The following is a 22,380-nucleotide window of genomic DNA, read 5'->3' as shown; positions in this document are numbered from 1 at the left end:
AGCTAACGGGATGGCCTGGCCTTTTGAAACCTCAAAGCCCACCTCCAGTGATACACTTTCTCCAACAAGGCCATACTACTAATTACTCCCAAATAGTTCTACCAACTGGGAAGCAAGCATTCAAATATGTGCATTTATAGGGACCATTATCATTCAAACCACCACAGGCATGTTCTCAGCATAGGGGGTTGTATATACAGAAACCCAGAGGGAGCGGAAGTTCGAGGTACCGGGATGCAGCTACAGACTGCACCAGGGAGGGGGAGAGGAGGGGGAAGAGAGGAAGAGAGGAAGGGGGAAGGAGGAGGAGGAGGAGGAGGAGGAGGAGGAGGAGGAGGAGGAGGAGGAGGAGGAGGAGAGAAGCTCAACCTTCAAGGAGCCTACAGAACTGGAACCCAGGGCTCTCCAGCCACATCAGGGAAGAGTAGGGCACCACCAAGGGATAGGAAAAGACTTAGCTGGACTGGCTTTCATTTCACCCTGCCCACATCTCCACAAGAATGGAGGAAAGATGACCACTGGGTAGGTGTCCTGGTTAAGGATGATGACCACTGGGTAGGTGTCCTGGTCAAGGATGATGACCACTGGGTAGGTGTCCTGGTCAAGGATGATGACCACTGGGTAGGTGTCCTGGTCAAGGATGATGATGACCTCTGGAGCTCCAGAAAGGTGGTGGTGAGGGACACTCTTGGCTCCTAAATGTGGATGAATGAAGGCCTATTCATCATCCCTCTGAGCCTCTCCTATGCCCTTCAGGTCCCCTGTCCTCATCTTCAGCTTTGGTGGGATCCCCGGGTCCATGGCCAGTAGGCCTTTCTCACATCTAAACACACACTTGCCTGCAGGCAAACCTACTGGAAGAGCATGACCTTCATGAAGATCACTCCCAGCTCCTGAGGGACTTTGAACAGTGGCTACAGGCAGAAAACTCCAAGTTAGTTGGAATCATCGCAATGAGAACAGCCACAGCCAAGGACTTGAGGACCAGAAAGATGAAGCTGCAGGTTTGTTCCAAGGAATGATCCCTAATGGGGTCCATGCCACCAGAAGTTCCTCAAATGAAGGAGTTCATGCTTAATAGTCATTTGTAAGCCATCCTGAGTCTATATAATAGTTTTAAATTGTTTTGGTTCAAAGATTTTAGAACTAACTTTTCTTTGCATCTGTCCATCCATTCGTCCATTTATCCATCTGTGCATCTATGCATGCATCCATCTATCCATCAATGATCCATTTATGCATGTATCATCTATCCATCCATGCTTCCATCCATGCATCTATCTATCCATCCATGCATGCATGCATCCATGCATGCATGCATCCATCCATCCATCCATCAATCATCCATTTATGTATGTATCCATCCATCCCACTTTATATTTCTCTGTTTGAAAAATATCACCACTGATCACTTGACTCCAGTATCGGTTAGCTGCCACTGTGCCATAGACCACCACAACAGCGAGTTGCTTAAAACAATAACTATTGTTTAATTCATGACTTTGACACTTGGTGATTTGACCTCAGCCCGGTTTCTGCCAGTTCTGGGGCTCAAGACACATATTCTGGACAATCTTATCTTTCGTCAGATATGGAACAACTAGATAGATCTGGTGGGGGGCTGGAAGTTGGTGGAGACAAACATGACACGGACCATGAATGTCTCATTCTCATGTGGGACAGCCCAGACCACTCAATGCTTAGAATAGGAACTTGCATGCTAGTGTCACATGGATTCTTCTGTGTTCTGCTGCACAAAGAAAGTCAACAGGCTATCTCAGATTCAAGGGATAAGAAAGAGACTCCGCCCCTTGATGTAAAGTCCAAAGGTGTTGCAGGCAGGGGAGAGGGAATCACATGCTTGTATTTGGTCTACCACTACTCTCTCCTCCATGCCATCTTGTTAGTCTTGGTCTGTTTCTATTGCTAAATACTCCAGACTGAATAAGTCATAACCAACAAAATTTCACCTCTCCAAAGGCTAGAAACTTCACGTATCAGAACCTAGCAAGGCTTCCTTCTTGTGTCATCATATGGCCAAAAGATGGAGGAGGTACAAAGAGGCAAAGGGATCTAAAAAAGGCCTTTTTTGTGGCAGTATTAGTCCCATCCTTGAGGGTCATTAATCCCACCCTCGGGCCAGGTCATCTCTCAAAGGTCCCATGTCCCAATACTGTCCACATGGATCTGGGAAGGGACAATCATTCAACCTATAGCAGTCATCAAACCCTTCTCAAGTCCATTTCCTGGATGTTTCTGTTCCCTCTGCATTTTCTGTTCACGTGACCACGGCAGCAGCTTCCTCTCTGCTCTCCTTTCTGGTGGAGCGTCACCCAGGTCATGGCTCCTTCTGCAGTGACCCAACAGAATCACTAATCAGACCTCGACCCCCTGATGAAAGCATTTTATTACGGAGTTCAAACCTACGTTAATTGTCCAAGACCTCCCTAATCAAGCCCACTCTGCCTCTCCTCTCTTTTATTTATATGACATCTCAGTAATAGTTTAGGGTCCAATTGTCTTCTTATTTATCCTGCTTGGCAATCATTGTGACTGCATTTGTGATGTGGGACCTTTATGGAAGGCCTGACAAGATCTCTTAAAATATCACCTTTGCCTTGATGTCTTTTTCTCACATGTCATTGAAATCCACATTTTTTCCTTCCCACCTGTATATTTTTGTCTGTTTCTTTTGCATATTTTTCACCCTTGACTCAGAGTGTTGAATTCTGAATACTTTTTTCTGACTCAACTTCCACTTGACTAATTCTCTTCCCGGCTGTGTCTCATTTGCTATTACATATGTCTATTAAGATCTTAACTTTGGTTGTCATGGCAATCAGTTTTAGAACTTCTATTTGGTTCCCTTCGGTCTGGTTGATTACATTCTCTGGCTTCCATCACATCCTTGATGAAATGTTTAAGCTTGTCTTTTAATTCTTTTTTTTTTTTTAAGATTTATTTATTTATTATGTATACAGTGCTCTGCCTGCATATATGGCTGCAGGCCAGAAGAGGGCACCAGATCTCATTACAGATGGTTGTGAGCCATCATGTGGTTGCTGGGTATTGAACTCAGGACCTTTGGAAGAGCAGTCAGTACTCTTAACCACTGAGCCATCTCTCCAGCCCATCTTTTAATTCTTTGAACTGTAACCCACCATAATTGCACTGCCTAATAATTCTGATACCTCCAGGCATTTAGGAATATTTCTGTCACATATTTCTGCTTCTCATTCTTGGTGTCATGTATTATTGTGTGGTTACTTTTTGTCCTGAACAAAATATACTAAAACTAATTTGGGAGTTAGGATAATTTCTTCCTCCAGAGAGATTTTTTTTTCTATTTCTGAGAAGTGGGGGCTTTATGATTCTGGGACCACTGAGTCCAAGTTCAAGTCTTGTAGTTCCTTGGACCACTAAGATGATCTGGAGCTAGGCTGTGAATAAGCACGCTCAAGGCCCAGATTCACTTATGGCTCCCTTTACTCCAAGAATAAGCATGCAGGCATCTCATCTACAAAGGGAATAACAGGTCTCTTCCTCTGCAGAGCCCAGGCTTGACTCTTACCACCTTAACCTTGGGAGGCTGCAGAGACATAGATTGGTTCAAAGCTGGTATCATTCCCTCTAGGTTGGCAAAAATCCTAAGAGCAAAAGGAGGTCTGAAGAGGCCTTGATTTTCTGGGTTCTTGTCCATCCCCAGAGCTTCTGTGGTGGCTTGGTTTTCTCTGCAGTGCTAGGGATAGAACCCAGGGTCTCAGACATGCTAGCCATGTGCTCTGCCATGGGGATGCACTTCCACCCCCTTGAGTTTTGTTCTGTGGTATATTCTCAGTGCATGGCTCATCCTGCTGATGGAGCTGAACATCACCAGCAAGTCTTCCCACCCACCAACCCCCAACTCAGATCTGTTTCCCACCTTCCACTCCAGTCATATCAACAATGACTTCTTACCCATGCACCATGGTAGGTCCTGAGCAGCTTAGCCAGGGTCCAAACCTGGGGCTGAAGCCTAGACTCCAACCTGTAGACCTTTCATCCACTCCACATCACACCACCTCTCAGGACTCCTGGGAAGAGGAAGTGTCATCCTATGGGAGAGCTGTGGTCTACTTAGAAAAAGTCTACCCGACTTAACATCAACTCTGCCGGCCTCAGAAATGCCAATAGAGTGGCATGCTCCATGATGACCACTTTGTGATGGTGACCACTCGTGGTCCTGGAATGTCAATGTTAAAAGTAAACACTGTGGGGGTGTTCTCTAAGGTTCTGGATGCATAGATGAAGGCTGAAAAGATGACTCAGAAGTTAAGAGAACTTGCTGCTCTCATAGGACAACCTGGGTTCAGTTCCCAGCATCCACATGGTGGCTCACAACCATCTATAACCCCAGTTCCAAGGGATCTAACACCCTCTTCAGATCTCTGCAGGCACCAGGCATACTCATGATGCACATATATACACGCAAGCAAAACATGCATATACATAAAATAAATACTTCTAAGACCAATTTTTGAAAGAATATTTTATGTGTATGAGTGTTTTACTTGCATGTATGTCTGTGCATCACATGGGTGCCTGGTACCCTTGGAGGGCCCAAGAGAGCATCAGATCCCTCGAGACTAAAGTTAAAAATAGTTATGAGGCAACATTTGGGTACTAAGACCCAGGTCTCCTGCAAGAGCAGCTATTCCTTTTAACCATCAAGCCATCTCTCCAGCCCTAAAAACATTTCTTTAAAAACGTGCTTGGATGAGAGTCTTGTGTTACTGGTCCTGTGCACATCTCCCAGCATGCCTCAGGTGGCCCTTGATTGGTGTATTCTTACCAGCCAGGTGGGGTTCTTGGGCCACTGGGCAGCTGAGACATAATGCTGCCTTTCTCTCAGGAACTGGAGGCCCGAATTCCAGAAGGCCAGCATCTCTTTGAGAACCTGCTCCGTCTCAGGCCAGCAAGGGACCCCTCCAATGAACTGGAAGATCTGCGCTATCGTTGGATGCTGTACAAGTCCAAACTCAAGGACTCTGGCCACCTGCCGGTAGGTGCTGGGGATAAAGGTTGGGGGTCCCAGGAGGCAACCATGGCTTGGAGAGACAGAGCTGAATCTAGTTCATTCTGGTGCATCCATATACCAGGCCAATGGGACTGCTCAAAGGAAAAGAGGACACTCTTGGGTCTTAGGCACGCGAGTTATGTCATATCATTTGTCCATCTTACCTCCCAGTGAGGCTGGAGTCCTGTGAGTAGTGTATACAGATCTCTTACTTCCACCATGTCAGAATTTTATGTGCATTTCCCATTTGGGCCTATAGCCACCTTCTGCTGGAGTATCTGCACCCCATTCTCCAGAGGGGATAGCTAAGTCCCACCCCTGACCCCAATGCTAGAGCTCGGGTCATAGTTCTTCACTGGCAGAGGCAACATTCTGTTACATCTCTGTGGTGTGGCACTGCCACAGGGATGCATGAGTTGGAGGCCAGCGGTCCTGAGACTCAGCGCTTCCTTCCTCTGGCCTTGACCTAGCACTTTTATCTCCTGGGTTTCCTATCTCCTACACAAACCATGGATAATGATAGCCTTTATTAAATGCTGTGGTCTCCTAACACGCCCATTCAGGAGAGAGGTCTCCTTCCCTCTAGACTGTTGACAGCAACGTGAGACAAAGAAGTTAAGTTTCCTAGGCCCAGGAAGGAATAGGTGAGAAGGCCTCCTAGAGCCCCCCTTTCAGGCCTCAGAGCCCAGAAGCCATAGCTTGGGGTACACCAGGCTTTTCCGGCCCCACAACTGGCAGTTTGGCCACTAGGTGTCAGCCCAGTCCAAGCCAGCTAGGCCACGTCCCCAGCCCTGGCCAAGGCCATCCAGACAGTGTGCCACCTGGACCTGAAGTGTGTTAAAAAGCTCATTAAACGAAATCCCCTGCTGGCGCAGGCTGTCCAGATGACCAGAAATGTTAACGAAATACTCCCCTGACAAAACGAATATTCTGTTACGGGTTCTGCTGGGGTTTAAGTTTTACGCGCCTAGCTGATTTTTTGCCCCATTTCTTCCCTTCCCTAAAATAACAGACGCAGAGTTCTCCAGGGGAGCTGACTGCATTCCAAAAGGTACGTGTCTGCCATCTGCTCGACATAGCTAGCGGGCAGAGAATGTTCAAGGCTAGAAGGCCTGTGATTCTGGGCCAGGGTGTCTGGATTTTCTAGAATGTTCCATGAGATCTGAAGAGAACCAACTTTGGGTTGTAATGGGCTGGGCCCTGGGGTATGTGTTCTCAGGCTCAAGGAGGGATTGACAAGTGTGTACAGATTAGCCTTGATTTACACACAGTGGAGGAGGACCCCTAGATTTGTCATCCAGACCCAGAACACACTGGAGAGTGACTGGATATTGCTTTGATTACTGTGCCGGCAGGTGTAAATCAGGATTGACCCAGGAGCCTGGACTATTCTGGACAAATTGGATCATGTGGCCTCTTCGGCCCTAGGGGACACATTAGAAAGGATGGTGGAGTCCTTTGCTCTACAAGGCACATGTTTCCACTGGTGCCCACTGAGACTCTGGCTCTTCCCATGCTAGCCACAGCTGAAGTGAGAACAGTACCAGTCACGGCACTCTAGGTGGCGCCCCCCACTGCTTGGGCTCTGTGTGCCAGGACTGGTTCTTAGGGGGTCTCAGTTCCATTGCCAGTGCTGTGACCAAATACCCAACAGATAAAAACTTGAGAAGGGGTTTGCTTTGGCTCAGGGTTTCAGAGCGGGCAGCCACAGTCTTTAGGACTCTGTGCTTGGGTAGTATGTCATTGCATTGGGAGCCTGTGGCAGAGGATGGCGGTCCACTTCCTGACCACCCAGGGAGAGAGGGAGAGGAAAAGTGAGAGATCGGGGGATGGGGAGATGAGGAAGGGAGGGGAGGAAGAGGGATAAATTGGGGACTACGACCTGGTATAACCTTCAGCCAGCTAGGCCCCAACTCCCATAGGCTCCACAACCTCCCCTTGTTAGGATCCACCAGCAGTTAAAACCACGAGCCTGTGGGGATATTTCCAGTTCAGGCCAGGACACTTGTGGCTAGAGCATCTCATTGTACCCTGACACTGACACCAAGGAGCAGTCTTAGCTCAGCTCTAAGCCTGAGGGGAAAATGGCGTGAAGAGCTAATGTGTCCACCAGGCATGTGACTGCTGATGGCATCGGCCCTCAGGTCTCAACACCCATGCTTTAACCCTTCGTAGGGTGCCTTGGAAGAATCCCTGGGGCCTTTCTCCCCATTCCTGTCCCTTGCTGTCCCTAGTGATGCCCTTGATTTCTTGCCAAACATTGACTGTAGTGACATGAACCCCCAGCACACTCTGGTTAAAGAACCCGGCGTCACTTCAGATCTCATTCTTCAGAGTCTAAATCCCAGGTGCGGGCACCCTGGATCCATTCCCGGCCTCTGGCAACTTCGGGAGACTGAGTGACTTGTGGATCAAGAAGGGCTTATTATGGACCAAGGCTGCGCCCGGGGCCCTTCATCAACCAGCTTTATGGCCTTGGAAAAATCACCCTGCCTGGGGGTTCCCTTTCCCATGTGTGAAATGAAAACATCAATATTGGCTTAATTTACTCCGAGAATTAATTTTGAAGACTGTGTGAACCAGAACATACCGAGGCGGACATGTCTCACCCAGGATTTCCCTCTAGTTCAGAATGATGTGAACCTCAGAGACTAGGAAGGGGTGTCTGCAAAGGGCACGTGACCTGGACTGCCTGGCCTGGTGGCCCCTGGTGGAAGATAGAAGTCCCAAGACCAGTGTTCAATCTGCCTGTAGTTGCTGCGCTTTAAGCCCCTCCATGGCTGGGAGTCCCCATCCATGCAGCCTAGGCTAGAGTTGGTCAGAGGTGTCCAACCTTTTGACACTGAGACATACTATGCAAAGAGTTTTTTCTTAAACCCCCCCCCCCAACCCTCACAATGTTTTAAGTAAGTTTATAGTTTTGTGTTGGACCACATCCCTAGCTGTCCTGGGGTGCATGTGACATGTGGGCCATAGACTGTACACCTCTGTCAGGCAGATTCTAAGTGGTAGCTACGTCCAGATCCCTGGTACAGTCGTGGTCCCCACTGACTGTCTCTCCCTTTAGTCATTCATTTATTATGTTGTCCCTGAGTCAGTGATGACTTCGTGCCACACGCTGTTTAATATGCTCCAAACCCATCATCCAACAAAAGAGTGGCAGTGTGCCATCCTAGAGCGTGTGCACCTGGCTGGGTGCAGAGCGGCAGGAACATCTGTTTGGAGCTGGGGCCTGGCTGTCTCTGTGTCAGAGGGCTATGAAGGCAGCAGCCATGAGAGCTCATAACCCAGATAGTCACCAAATAGCCCTGTTTAGCTACAGCTAGGAGATGTCAGCCATTATACTGTTGGGTATACAAACTAGAAGGTTCTATGTGCTTATCCATGCTATGTTTCAAACAAGTAGGCATATAAAAAGGCTGACTTCAGTTCTGGCTTCCTTTTAAGCCAATGAACCTCAGCTCCTATGAAGAAGGAAGCCATTCATGGTGGGTGGCTTGATATTCAGAGACAATTAGGAGAAACAATTAGGATGCCCTGTGAACCCAGATGGATGCGCCCAGCCCTAAGATCCTAATCCACTGGTCTAGAAAGTTCATAAATTTGTGTTTCTGACACATTCCCAGGTGTTGTTCACACTTCTAGTTCAGGGACCACACTTTGAGAACTGGAGTTTTATGCTCTGAGTTCAAATCCAGGCTCAGTCACTGGTGTGTGTGACATTTGTCAAATTACTCGACCATGATCTTCCAGTGAAGGGAAGGAGTCCACTGAACTAAAGGCAGAGAAAGTTTCCTTCCTACTGACTGGCACATAGTAGGCTCTCATTGCCGTGTGTGTGTGTGTGTGTGTGTGTGTGTGTGTGTGTGTGTACCTCAGATGCCTATAGACACTGTTCCTGCTTCTTCTTCCAAGAGCAGAAAAAGGAGTGATGCACAAGTCTTGTGTTAGTCAGTTCTCGGTTACTATTACAAAATGCTTGAGGAAATCAGCTTATAAAGAGGGAAGGGTTATTTGGCTCACAGGTTTTATAGAGTTTCCCCATCCATGGTCACTTGTCACTGTTGCTTTGGGCCTTTAGTGAAGTAGTATGCCATGGTGGGAACATGAGGTGGAATAAAACTACCCACCTCATGGCCAGGAAGCAAAGGAAGAGGAAGAGGAGAAGACCATGGTCTGTTCCGCAGTCCTCTTCAAGGGCACACCCCCTAAGGCGTGGCCTAAGGACCTTCCAGTAGGTCCTTTTATTTTATCATTATATTTATTTTATGTGTATGAGTGTTTGCCTGCATGTGTCTGTGCACTACATGTGTGCAGTGCCTTTAGAGGCCAGAAGAGGGCTGTAGCACGAATCTTGAAGGGTCTTAGTAATGAAATCAAACCTGGAGCCCAGGTATTGGGGAAGATCAGAGAAGCAGAACAAGCCACAGCTTCCTCACCTCGCCAATTCCGAAGATGATCCTGTTTCCTCAGCCTGGATGCCTCTCAGCTAAACTGCTGCTCAAAAGCCTAAAAGCTTAACCAGCTCTAGTTCCTGGTCCTCACGCCTTAAATACCTTTCTGCCTCCTGCCATCACTTCCTGGGATTAAAGGCATGAGTCACCATGGTTGGCTGTTTCCAGTGTGGCCTTGAACTCACAGAGATCCAGGCAGATCTCTGCCTCTGGAATGCTGGGATTAAAGGCATGTGCTACCACTGCCTAACCTCTATGTTTAATATTGTGGCTGTTCTGTTCTCTGACCCCAGATAAGTTTATTAGAGTACACAATATTTTGGGGAACACAATACCACCACAGAGGGCATCAGATCCCCTGGAACTGGAGTTACAGTTGTAAGCAGCAGTGTGGGTGCTGGGAATTGAACCTAGGTCCTCTGCAAGAGCAGACACTGTTCTTAACACTGAGCCATTTGCAGCCCCACTTCTTAAGGATTCCATTCCTCCAAATACTGTAGCCGGGGGATCAGTTCTGTAACTCACGAGCCTCTATGGGACACTCAAGACCCAAATTCACAGTTATTTTTTACCCAAATTATGTTGTTTTTTACCTGGTTAGGTATGTGCAAATATGATAGGGCTATACACACATGTGCACACATACATGCACATGTGCCTAAACTCACATGGGCACACACATACACACATATGCACATGCATACTTGTGCACACACACACATGCACGCACATGACACGCACACATATGCAGAGGCCAGCCAGGCAGAACAGGAGTACCTTCTGCAAACGCTATAATCTCACCAACTTAAAAACATTCTATATATTATGTTCAGCCCACAGGAAAGAAAGACACCCACTGTCGAGCTGATGATTTATGTGTGGCTGGTTCTCCACACTTCCTCTACTCCCTCTAGGCCTCAAGTCATCCAAGGCTCCAGCTACGTCAGCAGCTTCAGCCTGTTTGTTTGCATAAACAGGATAATTAAGATTTATTAAATTTGTACTGCCAGCATGGTAGGCAACTTGGTGCCAGTGGACGCTTGCCTGCAGCGCTCAGACACACGAATCGTAGCTGCTTCTTGAATGGCAGCTGGGCCGTGAGTCACCTCAAGGCCTGCTGTGGCCTGGGATGTGTCGCTGCCCTCCCTGAAAACAGTCTTTTCACTGGGGCCCTGAGCTGACTGGCCCTGCTGTTCTCCAGTTTGCAAGGGCCAGGCTCTCTTGGTACACTGGGCACTGCACAGTGAGACTCTCAGCACACAGGCCCACGTGTGGTGCCACCTGGAAGTGGCATAGGTTTACCTGATTGTATTCCCAAAGGTTTTTTTTTCTTTTCTGTAATTAACATTTTCCCCTTTTATTTTACATACCAACCATAGCTTCCCCTCCCTCCTCTCCTCCCGATCCCTTCCCTTCCCAAGGTTTTAAGATTCATAATTTTTGTTTTGCGTTTTCACTTCTCTGGAATTTAGATTTCTGTTCCAATCTAGTCCTCCCAGGGAGCACTCATGATTACTTCCACCCTCTACCACGAAACCTTCACCTGGGATTCTTGGAGGTCAAAGTCTCTGCTGATGATTACATTTTGTTCTGGTTTTCTTTAGGCTACACTGGGGATACCCACTTAGCCCATCTATTTGGAAGAGGCCCTGCCTATGGCTCAAGTTCCCAAGAAATGGCTTTTTCTTCCCCTCCCTTCAACCAAATGTGGAATGTTCTGGCCCCTCTTTCTATGAGGTCATTCTCCTTGTTCTCTGCATCCCCACTGAAGGCACAGCCCCTTTGTGTGTGCACGCAGCTTTATGTGCACAGCCCCTCCGTGTGCACACAGCTTTATGCGCACAGCCCCTCCATGTGCACGCGGCTTTATGTGCACAGCCCCTCCGTGTGCACGCGGCTTTATGTGCACCGCCCCTCCGTGTGCACGCAGCTTTATGTGGGCTCTCCTTCTTCACTTCCTCTCTCTCCCTCCCTCCCTTCCCACAGAGTCTCCCACAGCCCAGGATAGCCTCAAATTCACTGTGAGGACGAACCTGGATTTCTAATACTGCCTCTACCTCCTGAGTGCCAGTGTTACTATCATATCCAGTTTACCCACTGCTGGGGACCAAACCCAGGGCTTCATGCATGCTAGACAAGCATTCTACCTACTGAGCCACAGCGTCCCAGCTTCTTTATGGAGGCTTTTCGGTCAAGTTTATTCTGGGGTTGGTGGTGGCTGTTTGCTTTCTTGGTGGTAAGATAATGGTTGCCTTTCAACAGATGCCTGGGCTGGGTGGGATGGTGTAATACCAACCCTCAGAAGGCATTGGTTGGCTTCCAGTGGTAGAGGATAGCTGTCACAGCTGAGGTTTAAAAAAAAAGTATGATGGGTGCTGTGATGGACACTCTCGTGCTTGATCTTCAATGCTCTTGACAGTTCTCTTCCTCTTCTGCCCAGGGACAGCAAGGTCAGTTGGGGCTGGGCAGTGTGATGTCACTGAACTCTCTCTGAGTCACCTGCTTACAGCTCAGCAAACAGCTCAAATCTGCCACATCCCTCGTCCTAGCTGAATAAATAGCTGGGCTTTGCTCAGCCACACTGTCTCGGACCCAGACTGGCCTCAGACCGCATTGGGTACCATCTTCCTTCCACCCACAGAAGCCCAAAGCAGCTGGGCATTGCTGAGTTATGACAGAGTTGTCACCAAGACCTTCAACACTGAGTCTTTGAACCTGAGTCTGACTTCTGATATCCACATGGGTTGCTTTCCAGGCCTCCTGTCTCCAAGCCTCCCACTCCTATACCTCCCCTACATCTTAGAGACTCACCCTAGCCACGGAGCCTGTAACTCCCTGGTCAGTCAGTATTGGGGGGTCATCTTCCTTGCCTCTAGCTGTGATTGCATCCCCTGCAGAGGTTGTCCTGACATCTACCCTGGTTCCTCTCTTTCTGTTATTTTCTCAATTACCCAAATGTGATGATGATACTCATTGTTGACAAAATATAATGCTTTAACCTACAGCATCTCCTTCAGAGCCTTCTCTGACTCCCACATCTACCCTGGTTCCTCTTTCTGCTGTTTCCCCAGTTACCCGAATGTAGTTATGATACTTGATGCTGACACCCACACACCTGCCCCTGAGTGTGGTGCTAGCCTTCCTTGAGTGAGGACAAAGTCGCCCTTCCCTTGGCCATTGCATCCATTGTCTTCCACCGTGGAAGTCAACCAGTTGCAAAGACCGGTTCAGTGTACCTTGGCTCCTCTCCTACTCCATCAACCTGGGAGTTTGAAAAAAAGGTGATTCTGTGGCCTGCCTAGCTCACACAGAGATCAAGTGAGCCTGGCCTGCATACAGGTGAGACACACACAGGCTCCTCTGAGCTCTCGGTAGTGAGATCAGGGCTGCAAACCCATGCTTTTGGTACTCAGAGAATAGGGAAGAAAACATGCGGTCAAGGTAGGCAGGCCAGCTGGGAAATGTGTTCATCATCAGGATGTACCCAGTTCCCTGCCTGGGCTCCCAAGGACAGACAAGGACAACAGTTACCAGTGTGCCCCAGGGCAGGCAGAGGGTTAAAGATGATGCTGAGGGAGCTACAGTGAGAGGCATTGGGCTGGGCTCTGCCAGGCTTCTCTTCACCTTGAGCTGTTGGGGCTGGTCTGGCTTTATGGTAGTGAATGAGGCCCCACCAGGCCTTAGGAAAGGACCCCAAGCCTCAGTTGCATTGATACTCATTGTTCTATACTCAACATGCTGGGTCAAGATGGGACCCATGTGGACAGCTGAGGCCCAGAGTGCTGCTTTGTGATTATCTTTAGTCATGGTTTCTTATGAGAGATACCATGTAGGGTGATGGAGAGAGCCTGGGCTTTGCAGTGTTGATGGAAGTTGAGCCTGTGTGTGATCTCAGGCTACTGACTCTCCTTTAGCTTTAGTTTCTTCCTCTGTGAAATAGGCAGAGGACAACCAGCCTCCCAGAGCAGTTAGAAACATTCAGGAAGCTCATGGTCTAGGGGAAGAGTTAAGGAGGAGGCCTTGGGTACAGCGTGTGTACACATGTGTACACACGTGACAGATGGAGCCCAGATGTTCGGGGTGTAATATTGGAATAGTGAAAATCTTCACCAATGGTGGGCGTGAGTCTCTGTGGTCACCTCCTGGGTACTGAGGGATAGGCAGATGGCCAGAGCAAAGAGGATGAAGGATGGGAGTTTGGCCTCCTGTGGAGCCCTTTCTCTCGGATAGCTTTGAGTAGGACACAGGTAATAATACTCTGTAGAGAAACTGAGGCACAGAAAGGCTCTTGGAACTGAGATGAGCTAGGATTGTCAATTCCCTTGTTAGCTTCTTAAAAAGCCTTTGTTAGAAGTGTGTGTGTGTGTGTGTGTGTGTGTGTGTGTGTGTGTGTGTGTGTGTGGTCGTTTTCTTCTTGTTATTTGGTCCAGGATCACAGCTCATGAGATGGTGCGGCCCACAGTTAGGGCGGGTCTTCCCACCTCTACCCAATCTAGAACTCCCTTATAGACATGCTCAGAGGTTTGTTTCCATAGCGATTCTCGATTGACAACCAAGACCGGCCATCACACCCCTCCTCACAGTGGAGAGTCCGCGCCTGTGGTCACACAGTTTACCCAGCGTGCCCTCCTGCCCCACTGCCCCCTGAACCTCGTAGTCGCTCACGGTCTGTCTTGTGTTGATTACACAGTTTACCCAGCGTGCCCTCCTGCCCCACTGCCCCCTTGAACCTCGTAGTCGCTCACGGTCTGTCTTGTGTTGGTTCGCAGAGTCGACAGCCGAGGCGGTGGCGGAATCCCTGCTCTCTCCTGCAGAAAGCGTGCCGCGTGGCGCTGCCGTTGCAGCTGCTGCTCCTGCTCTTTCTTCTGCTGCTCTTCCTGCTGCCGGCCGGTGAGGAGGAGCGCAGCTGCGCCCTGGCCAACAACTTCGCCCGCTCCTTCGCTCTCATGCTTCGTTACAACGGCCCCCCGCCCACCTAGCCCACTGGGGCCTACAGGTGACTTTCTGCAGACCCGCTGAGGCTGGCTGCTGGGGGAAGCTGGACAGACCAGACACCCAGAAGAGCCTCTGTCTAAATGCTGCATCTGTTCCCAGAACTTGCTTTTTCTACGATGTCATTTCTGTCTATTTATACTAAATGTGTACTATGTGTGGTTAGGGAATAATGTACAGATTTTTTATACGCAAGTGTATGTATATGCTCAGTGTAGATAACTTCAGATACGATGTCTCTTTGTGCCTACAGAAGTCCCCAGCAGTGTGTTTCCCTAATGGGATTTGTGACACTCGTGCCTTAGCATTCTGTCATCCCTGGAAGACAGGAGAAATCACATGTTACTTTTATGACAACCTGTACCCAGGAATCCAGATTCAAAAGTCTCCGAGCTCTGAGCTTAGCTGAACAGAATTGGAGCCTTGGAGCTCTTGTGCATGTGGCTAGTTTTAAAGCTACAAGGTCTTGGGCTGTAGGCTGGATAAAAAGAAGCGGTGATGGCCAAGAGCAGTGAGACCAGACAAGTGACAGAGGGCTCCCCAGAGAGGAGCAGAAGAACTTAGAGAACTGACGAAGTTCCACAGAGTGATGGCACTTAGCCTGCCCCACCCCCACGTGGTAGCCACTGATAGCACAGACCATCGAGAAATGCCCGTGACCATGAGCGTGACCCTGTGTCTTCAGGAAGTGGCTGGGATTTTGTTTGTGTGTTTTCCCCAGGAGAAAGAAAACAGGAAGATGAACTTGACTTTTTATTCTTATGCACAAGGGTGAAGCACATTGCCAGTGGCCCGTGCCAGGCCCAGGAGACCTGTGTCACCATTGTGGTTGGGCATTCTCCTGGCTAGGGCGTGAACTGAGGGCAGAATGGAAAAGACTCGGCCCGTCTGAAGGGGTCTCTCTTCCCTTCCAAGAAGGAACTGTGCAGGCTGGTGGGTCTACAGGGCTGGACAGGTCTTACCTTCTTCCCCTGCCAGGGCTCACAATCTAGGCCCAGGCAGGAGCAAATAGGTGGGTTCCAGGTATGTGTGGGAGGCCTCTGGGGTGACTCCAGGCTATGCCCAAGGCTGGAAGTATGACCAGGGAATTCCTGGATGATTCCTAAGTGGGTTAAAACTGGATCAAGTTTACCCTAAACTGACACTTTTTTTTTCTTTTAGAAAATACTTAATGCCCCCTTTTTACAGATGGAATTTGTCTGGTAGGTGGGGGTGCCCTCAGGCATTAGCATCAGATACACAACCACAGTGTTAAAGACCCAGAGAGGCACTTTAAACATAACGAATATTGAGTCCCTAAGAGGGACCCGACTCCAAGGTCACCACCCTATGCACACAGACCAAGTCCCTACCAAGCTGGCATCAGGCTACACCATGTACGGCCTTCATCTTAGCACAGAACCTAGGAAAGGCAAGCAGGACGGCAGCGCCTTGGGCTTGTTACTTGGTCTGTGACCTCAGCCATAAGGCCTCTCCTGCACACTGCCATTTTGCTGGGAAATCAGGGGCTGGTGCACCCTGACTTCAGACCCAGGTAGCCGAGTCCTGATGCTCACTAAGATCATTGGTCCACCTCTTGGTCAGAACTGTGGCAAAGGACATCAGCACTTCCTTTTCCGCTTTCCCATCTCACAGGTAAGAAACTTGAGGCCCAGAGAAGGGAAGTCACTTACCCACAGCCACACAGCAAGAACCTATAAAGCCAGAAATGGGCTGGTCACCACTGTCCTCAGGTGATATCATGTTCATTATATAGCATAGCCTCCCCACATCTCCCTTCCCAGGGCGAGGACATGGCTCAGAGATAGCACACTTGCCCAACAGGTGTGAGTCCTGGGTTCCATCCCCAGAACTTAAGAGAGAAAAAGAAAAAGCAGAAAAGAGAGCTGTTTACTATGAATGTAGTTGTGTCTTGTGGTAAACGGCTGGGGAGGGTGTAACTGCACTATGCGGGTGGTGGGGTGGTGGGAACATATCTCTGTTTTTAACTATGACAATGACACTGTGGATTGCTTGTTTGCATAACTTTTTTAACAGAGGGGGACTGATATTTTTATTTCTTTCATATGAATATAGCTGGAATATGACATACTAGCCATTTCTGGGTGCTTTTCCGATGTAACTTCTTTTGCTTAAAGTGCGTATAGACACCTGCTGCTGTGATGTCGCCTCCTAGCCAATTACCATAGAGAGTTGGAAGGTGTCCCTGGAGAGAAGTGTTGGAGCTTAAAAAGCTTAAAAAGTCTTTGTTAGAAGTGTGTGTGTGTGTGTGTGTGTGTGTGTGTGTGCACGTGTGTGTTATTTGTCCTGCAGACAGTGCTCACATGTAACCTACCTAGGTTAGCCTAGGAATGTGTGTGTGTGTGTGTGTGTGTGTGTGTGTGTGTGTGTGTGTGTGAAGGGTCCAAGCAGGTACTATCAGTGCTGTTGGTCCCCTACCCTGTGTCGGTTTCTGCTCCTTTCGTCCCCATCTGTCCTCTGAGTGCAGAATGCAGGAGCAGAGAATCTGTTTCTAATGTAGTTGGACTAAGTGGAGTTAGGACTCAGGACAGTGGGTGAGCTAGGAAGTCCTGGAGGTGCTGGCGGGAAGGGCCGAGGCGCTGCTCACTAGGCTGTGGTGGTTTGGAAGAAAATGGCCCCAAAAGGAGTGGCACTATTAGGAGGTGTGGCCTTGTTGGGGGAAGTGTGCCACTGTGGGGAAGGGCTTTGAGGTCTCTTTTGCTCAAGCTTCTCAATGTGTGACTGTCAGTTGACTTCCTGCTGCCTTCTGGTGGAGATGTAGGCATCACCACATCTGCCCGCACGCCACCATGCTCCCTGTCATGATGATAATTGGTTGACCTCTGAAACTGTAAGCCATCACCCCAATTACACGTTTTCTGTGTAAGAGCTGCTGTGGTCGTGGTGTCTCTTCACAGCAATAGAATCCCTAACTAAGACACAGACGATGCCTTTCCGTGGGGAACTGGCACCGAAGGGCTGGCATTTCCAATCTGCCCACCCCGATCAAGCCTGATAGTTCTTCATCCCTAAGCATGAGGTGAGAAACAGGGGCTTTTAAAGACATAAAGCCACTTGCGCACATTCAGGTGAGACTGGAATCCAGGGTTATTGGACCCTGGAGCCCATACTGGGGAGAAAGGACTTGGGGCTGGTACCACTAAGCCGCAGTCTCTGTGGCCTCTGGGAATGGTGTCACTCAGTGGCAGCTCTCTGCTCTCAGCTCCATTGGGGTGGGGTTAACAAGAGTCTGTGGCTTCCTGTGACTCTCTGAGGAATCCCCTCAGCAGGCACATCCCTGCAGGTCATTGGCCATCAGCCTCGTGTTGCTCCAAGAGGCAGGACTTGCCACACACCCTGGAGCTGAGGCCTCCTCTGCCCCTGTGAAGTCCCCCATCATTGGCCTCAGTTCCCTGTGGGACCGGAGTCCTAAGATACTTCAGAGGAAGGAAACAGGGGTTCCTCTGCAGCTGGGACAAGGAGAATGACAAGCCCCTGGTGAGCTACTGCTGGGCGGCCGGGTGCCAAGGGTGTGGGCCACCCTGCGAGGCTGCCTGACAGCGAGAGAGACTGAGGGGGCCTTTCTTTTTCCATGCAGTGTGAAGTCAGGCCAGGCCAGATCAACAAGCTCAGTGGAGGGTTTGAGAATCTGAGCCGAGCTGATCTGGCTGGGGTAATCAGATGGGAAACAGAGACAGAGGCCAGTCAGGGACCACAGAGGCGGAGGGCCGCTAATGCACGCTAAGTAGCCATGAGGCCAGACTTTATGTTGCATGTGTTTACCACTGTGTAAGACGGGAGACAGCAAGAAAGGGACACAGGAAGTGGGGAGTAGGAGGGAGAGAAGGAAGGAGAGAGAAAGAGGAAGGAAGGAAGAAAGGAGAGAGGGGAAGATGAATAGACGGATGGATGGATGGATGGATGGATGGACGGATGGATGGACGGATGGACAGATAAAGTGTCATGTCCCCTCTTCATTCTAACCCACATATTAAGCCTTTAGAGTCCTTTCTTGGGGCCATACACATTGGAACACTAGGGTAAATGAAGTCTAGGCCCTGCCCTCCAGATCTAGACCAGAAAGCATCTGTTCTGTTTAAGATGCTGAATCCAGACCAGGGCCTTGGCCTTTGACTTTGCTCCTCTGCCTCCCACAGGTGCTGCTCAACCTACCAGGAGCTAGAGGGCCATGGAGGAGACACAGGGGGACCTGGGGATAAGTAGGAGGGTGTCTCATGGCTTCTACAAATTAAATGTGGCTGTGACTATGAGGACAGAGGAGATGTACTAGGGAGGCCAGATGAGGGACAGGAGAAAGGGCCTGGGTGTAGCAGAAGGGAAAGGAAGCTCACTGGCTGCGCCTCTAGAGGCCCCAAGGTAGATCCTTGAGGTCTGAGCACCAAGGCTTGGCAGGAGGCCCAAGGCTGTCTTTGGCTGTGGATATCTAAGTTTTTAGACACAACCCAGGAGGGGTCATACCCCACTTCCCTCTCTCAGGGAGGTCAGCCTACAGCAGAGGTTCCTCTGTTCCTTCACCCTAGTCTTGTACACTTTCCAGGTCAGCATAGAAAAGAGAAGTGAGCCATTCCCTCCCTTAATGTACCTGTGGCAGACATGAGTAGTTGATCATTGAGCCTTTCTCTCTCTCCAGCCTGAATGGACTTCCTGGTCCTCAAACCACTTAAGTATTACTGCTAATCTGTCCTGTGGGAAAAGCACCTGCTTGTCATCCTCATCCCTAATCCTAACCCCCTCAGAAGACAAAATTCTTGCCTGCTTCTTCCCCCAACCCCCACATTAACTTTAGAACATCCCAGTAAAAATCAGTTTTTCTTAGCAAGGAAGAATGGATCAGGCTGCTGCCTAGGTGTATCGGCCACTATTGAAACCAAAATCCCAGGTTCATTCTGAGCCCCACATCTGGATCTCACGCTCTGTTGGCAGAACTTGGAGGCGTGGCCCTTAGAAGTTCCAGGAATGGCCTCTGTGCTGCCTGCCAGCCCCTGCTAGTTGTCAGGAGTCCCTGAGGCCTTCAATCTACTCTTGGAACACCCGTCCTGCAGAGCCTGGCCTGAACTTGCCACCCTGCTCTGTGTTCAAATCTCCAGGAAGATCACAGTGTTTCAGTCATTCTTGGCTCCACTGAGCTCCTGAGAGCAAATCCCGGGAAAAAGGCCTGCAGCTTTTCCAGACTAGCGCTAACCTTCTAGCAGGTCACTGAGGCCCACCATCACCAACAGACAGAGCCCAGGCGCCTCTCCAGCACAGGGTTGCCCCTGAAGGACTGAAGATCAGCTGACATTTCCCCCTCAACCCCAAGGCACAAGCGGATGATGGCTTTCTGTTTATTGACTTAAGAGCAAGTGGGGAGTTGTTCTAAAAAACAACTGAGGAACAAAAACCTGGGGTCTCCCGGCACAAGCCATACAGGCAGCCCACATGGCTCAGCATCCTCCAGGTACCTGCTTGCCTTCGGTTCCCATGGTAACGTCACAGGTGCCCACAGGATGGTATCCAGCCAACCCTGAACACAGGAGACAGCAGTGGCAGAGGAGTTCGGCTTCCCAAGAGATCCCAGGCTTCCTTTCGAGTCCTTCAGTCCCTGCTCAGTGCTGTTGTGCTAATTCTACAGCCAGGCCACCTGTGCTCCTGGTGACACTGGACAGACGAGGGACAGAGCCTCTAGCCCCTCTTTTAGTTCTAAGGGAAGAGAGCGAAAGAGACCCACAAGGAAAGGCCTGCAATACAGCCCAACTCCTGAGAACCTGGGCAGAGGAGTCATGAGCTTATGTTTAGGTGCTGAACCCAGAGCGCAGACAGGGTTAGCAAACTGCCTAAAAACAGCCAGCCAGTGAGTAAGTGAGACATGTAGGATTTGAACCCCGGGGTGACGGGTCACAAGTTGGGTGTTTTTCTGCCACTGTGTGGAACGTGCCTTCGTCTTCGTTGCTTTTCTTTCCCTTGTGGACCACAGGCCACTGTTACTCCCGCATCTGGGTAGCCTGTTGGAAGATGCCGTTCCTGTGCAGGAGTGGCAGAGTTTCTCTCCTGTGTCTACTCTACCAGCAAACTCTTTGACCCCCATTGCCGGGGGAGTTGGGAGCACCAGGGTAGGGTGCCAGGGGCAGGGCTGGAAACAGACTTGGGCCACCGCTGTCAGGGGCAGATGCAGGACAGAGGTTGCTGTGAGAGATCACTGTGCATGGTGCCAAATGCTTCTAGAAGAGCGCAGATGCAGGGGTCAGGCAAGTTCTTGGAGCTCCTGGGATAAAGAGGTGGGCAGAGAAGGCAAGTGCATGTCTGTGTGCGTGCGTGTGCGTGTGTATGTGTGTTGTGTAAGTGTGCTTTGGTGTCCAGAGCAATCTAATTCATTGTTTAAAGTGTTCGCTTGTGTAAACAGTACAGAGGGACCATCTCCTCTTGTCACAAGTCTCTGTGATTATAAAACATGAATTTTTGATAAGTTCAGCTTTCTGGGAAGACCGGCGGAACTGGAGCCAAATGACGGTCTTGGAACATGTGTGTGTGTGTGTGTGTGTATTATCTCAGTTCATATCAAGTCCAGAGCTGACTGGGGGCTGCAGCGCCTCTCAGTTCTGTGGGATGGGTCATGTAAGTCCCTGCTGAGTGCTGTTGTGAAGTCTCGTGGAGATCCCTGCCGCTTGTCTATTTTGGTGGCAGCAGTATTCTGAAAGATGAGTTCATGTTTTCATTGTTGTTTTATGTTTTTTTTAAAAATTGTATCTGCTCTATGTTTGGAAATAAAAGACTCTATTTTGGTCTATGAGATACTGTGTGGTTGCCAGTCCTTCTTCTGAAGTTGGGAGTTGTCTGGGGAAGGCGTGAGATGGAAGATGCAACAGGATTCTGGCTAACTTACTTTGACATTGTTTTTAGGCAGGATTATCACTGGCCATTGGGCTCCAGGCAGGGTATTTCAAGGCTATCTCAAAGAATTGAAAACAAGGCTCATGCAGATCTGCAGAAGTAGCAAGGTCACATTATTCGAAGCAAAGCGATAGTACAGGTTAGAGAGACGTGCTCGAGATTGACAGGGGCCTGATTACTGTTTGGGGCTTCCTTTCTGGGGTCTGAGGGAAAGAAGGGCTGTTTACTAAGGGGTGTGGTTTGGGTGGCTCTCTAAAAAAAGATCATATATTCCTTTTTCCTATTGTATGTGTCCCATCCTATGATGCATCTGATTTTAATCACATGCACACCCAACTATGCATATGCTTACAATGATCAATAGGGAACTCTCGCTAAAAGGTTAGTAGAAGATGTAGTTTTGCCTTACTGCATGTGGTGGTTTGAATGAGATTGGCCCTCATAGGTTCACTGAATGCTTGGTCCCTAGTTAGTGCAACTGTTTGGGAAGGATTAGAAGGTGTGGCCTTGTTGGAGTAGGTATGACCATGTTGTAGGAAGTGTGTCACTGGGGGTGGGCTTTGAAGTTTCAAAAGCTCATGTCAATCAAGCCCCTCTCTGATTGCTGCCTGTGGATCAGGATGTTAAGCTCTCAGCTCCAGCTCCAGTGACATGCCTGCCTGCTTCCCACCATGATGATAATGGACTAACCCTTTGAAACTGTAAGCAAGCCCCCAGTTAAATACTTTCTATTATAAGAGTTGTCTTGGTTCTGGTATCTCTTCACATCAATAGAACAGTAACCAAGACTGTACACACACCCAGAACCAGTTCAGGCCAGTTTGTCCCATCTATTCTTCATACCCAGAAACACTGAGAACACACTGGAATAGAACTGTCTAAATTTGACTGCTATTAGGAGTGAAGAAACTTGTTCAGAGTTGGGGATATGTGTAGCCTGGTGCAGGGATGGGGATAAGGGAGTTCTGAGGTTGCTAGTGAACTGTTTGG

General features: G+C 49.3%; 1 protein-coding gene across 2 annotated transcripts in view; it reads left to right on the top strand.

Annotated features, from left to right (window-relative positions):
- Syne3 (spectrin repeat containing nuclear envelope family member 3) overlaps positions 1-18,051 on the top strand; it is an 85,579-nt gene extending 67,528 nt beyond the window's left edge. For both annotated transcript variants that reach the window (XM_059280030.1, XM_059280031.1), the window contains 4 exons: positions 846-1,004; positions 4,892-5,041; positions 6,069-6,107; positions 14,280-18,051. In XM_059280030.1, coding sequence (XP_059136013.1) covers positions 846-1,004; positions 4,892-5,041; positions 6,069-6,107; positions 14,280-14,489 — 558 coding nt within the window. In that variant the 3' untranslated portion in view covers positions 14,490-18,051. The remainder of the gene's footprint in view (positions 1-845; positions 1,005-4,891; positions 5,042-6,068; positions 6,108-14,279) is intronic.
- The last annotated feature ends 4,329 nt before the right edge of the window (positions 18,052-22,380 follow it).

The sequence above is a fragment of the Peromyscus eremicus genome, chromosome 14 (assembly GCF_949786415.1).
Source record: "Peromyscus eremicus chromosome 14, PerEre_H2_v1, whole genome shotgun sequence".
NCBI classification, from domain to species: Eukaryota; Metazoa; Chordata; class Mammalia; order Rodentia; family Cricetidae; genus Peromyscus; species Peromyscus eremicus.
Note: the sequence above shows the minus strand (reverse complement) of the source record. Positions and strands in the feature narration are given on the sequence as shown.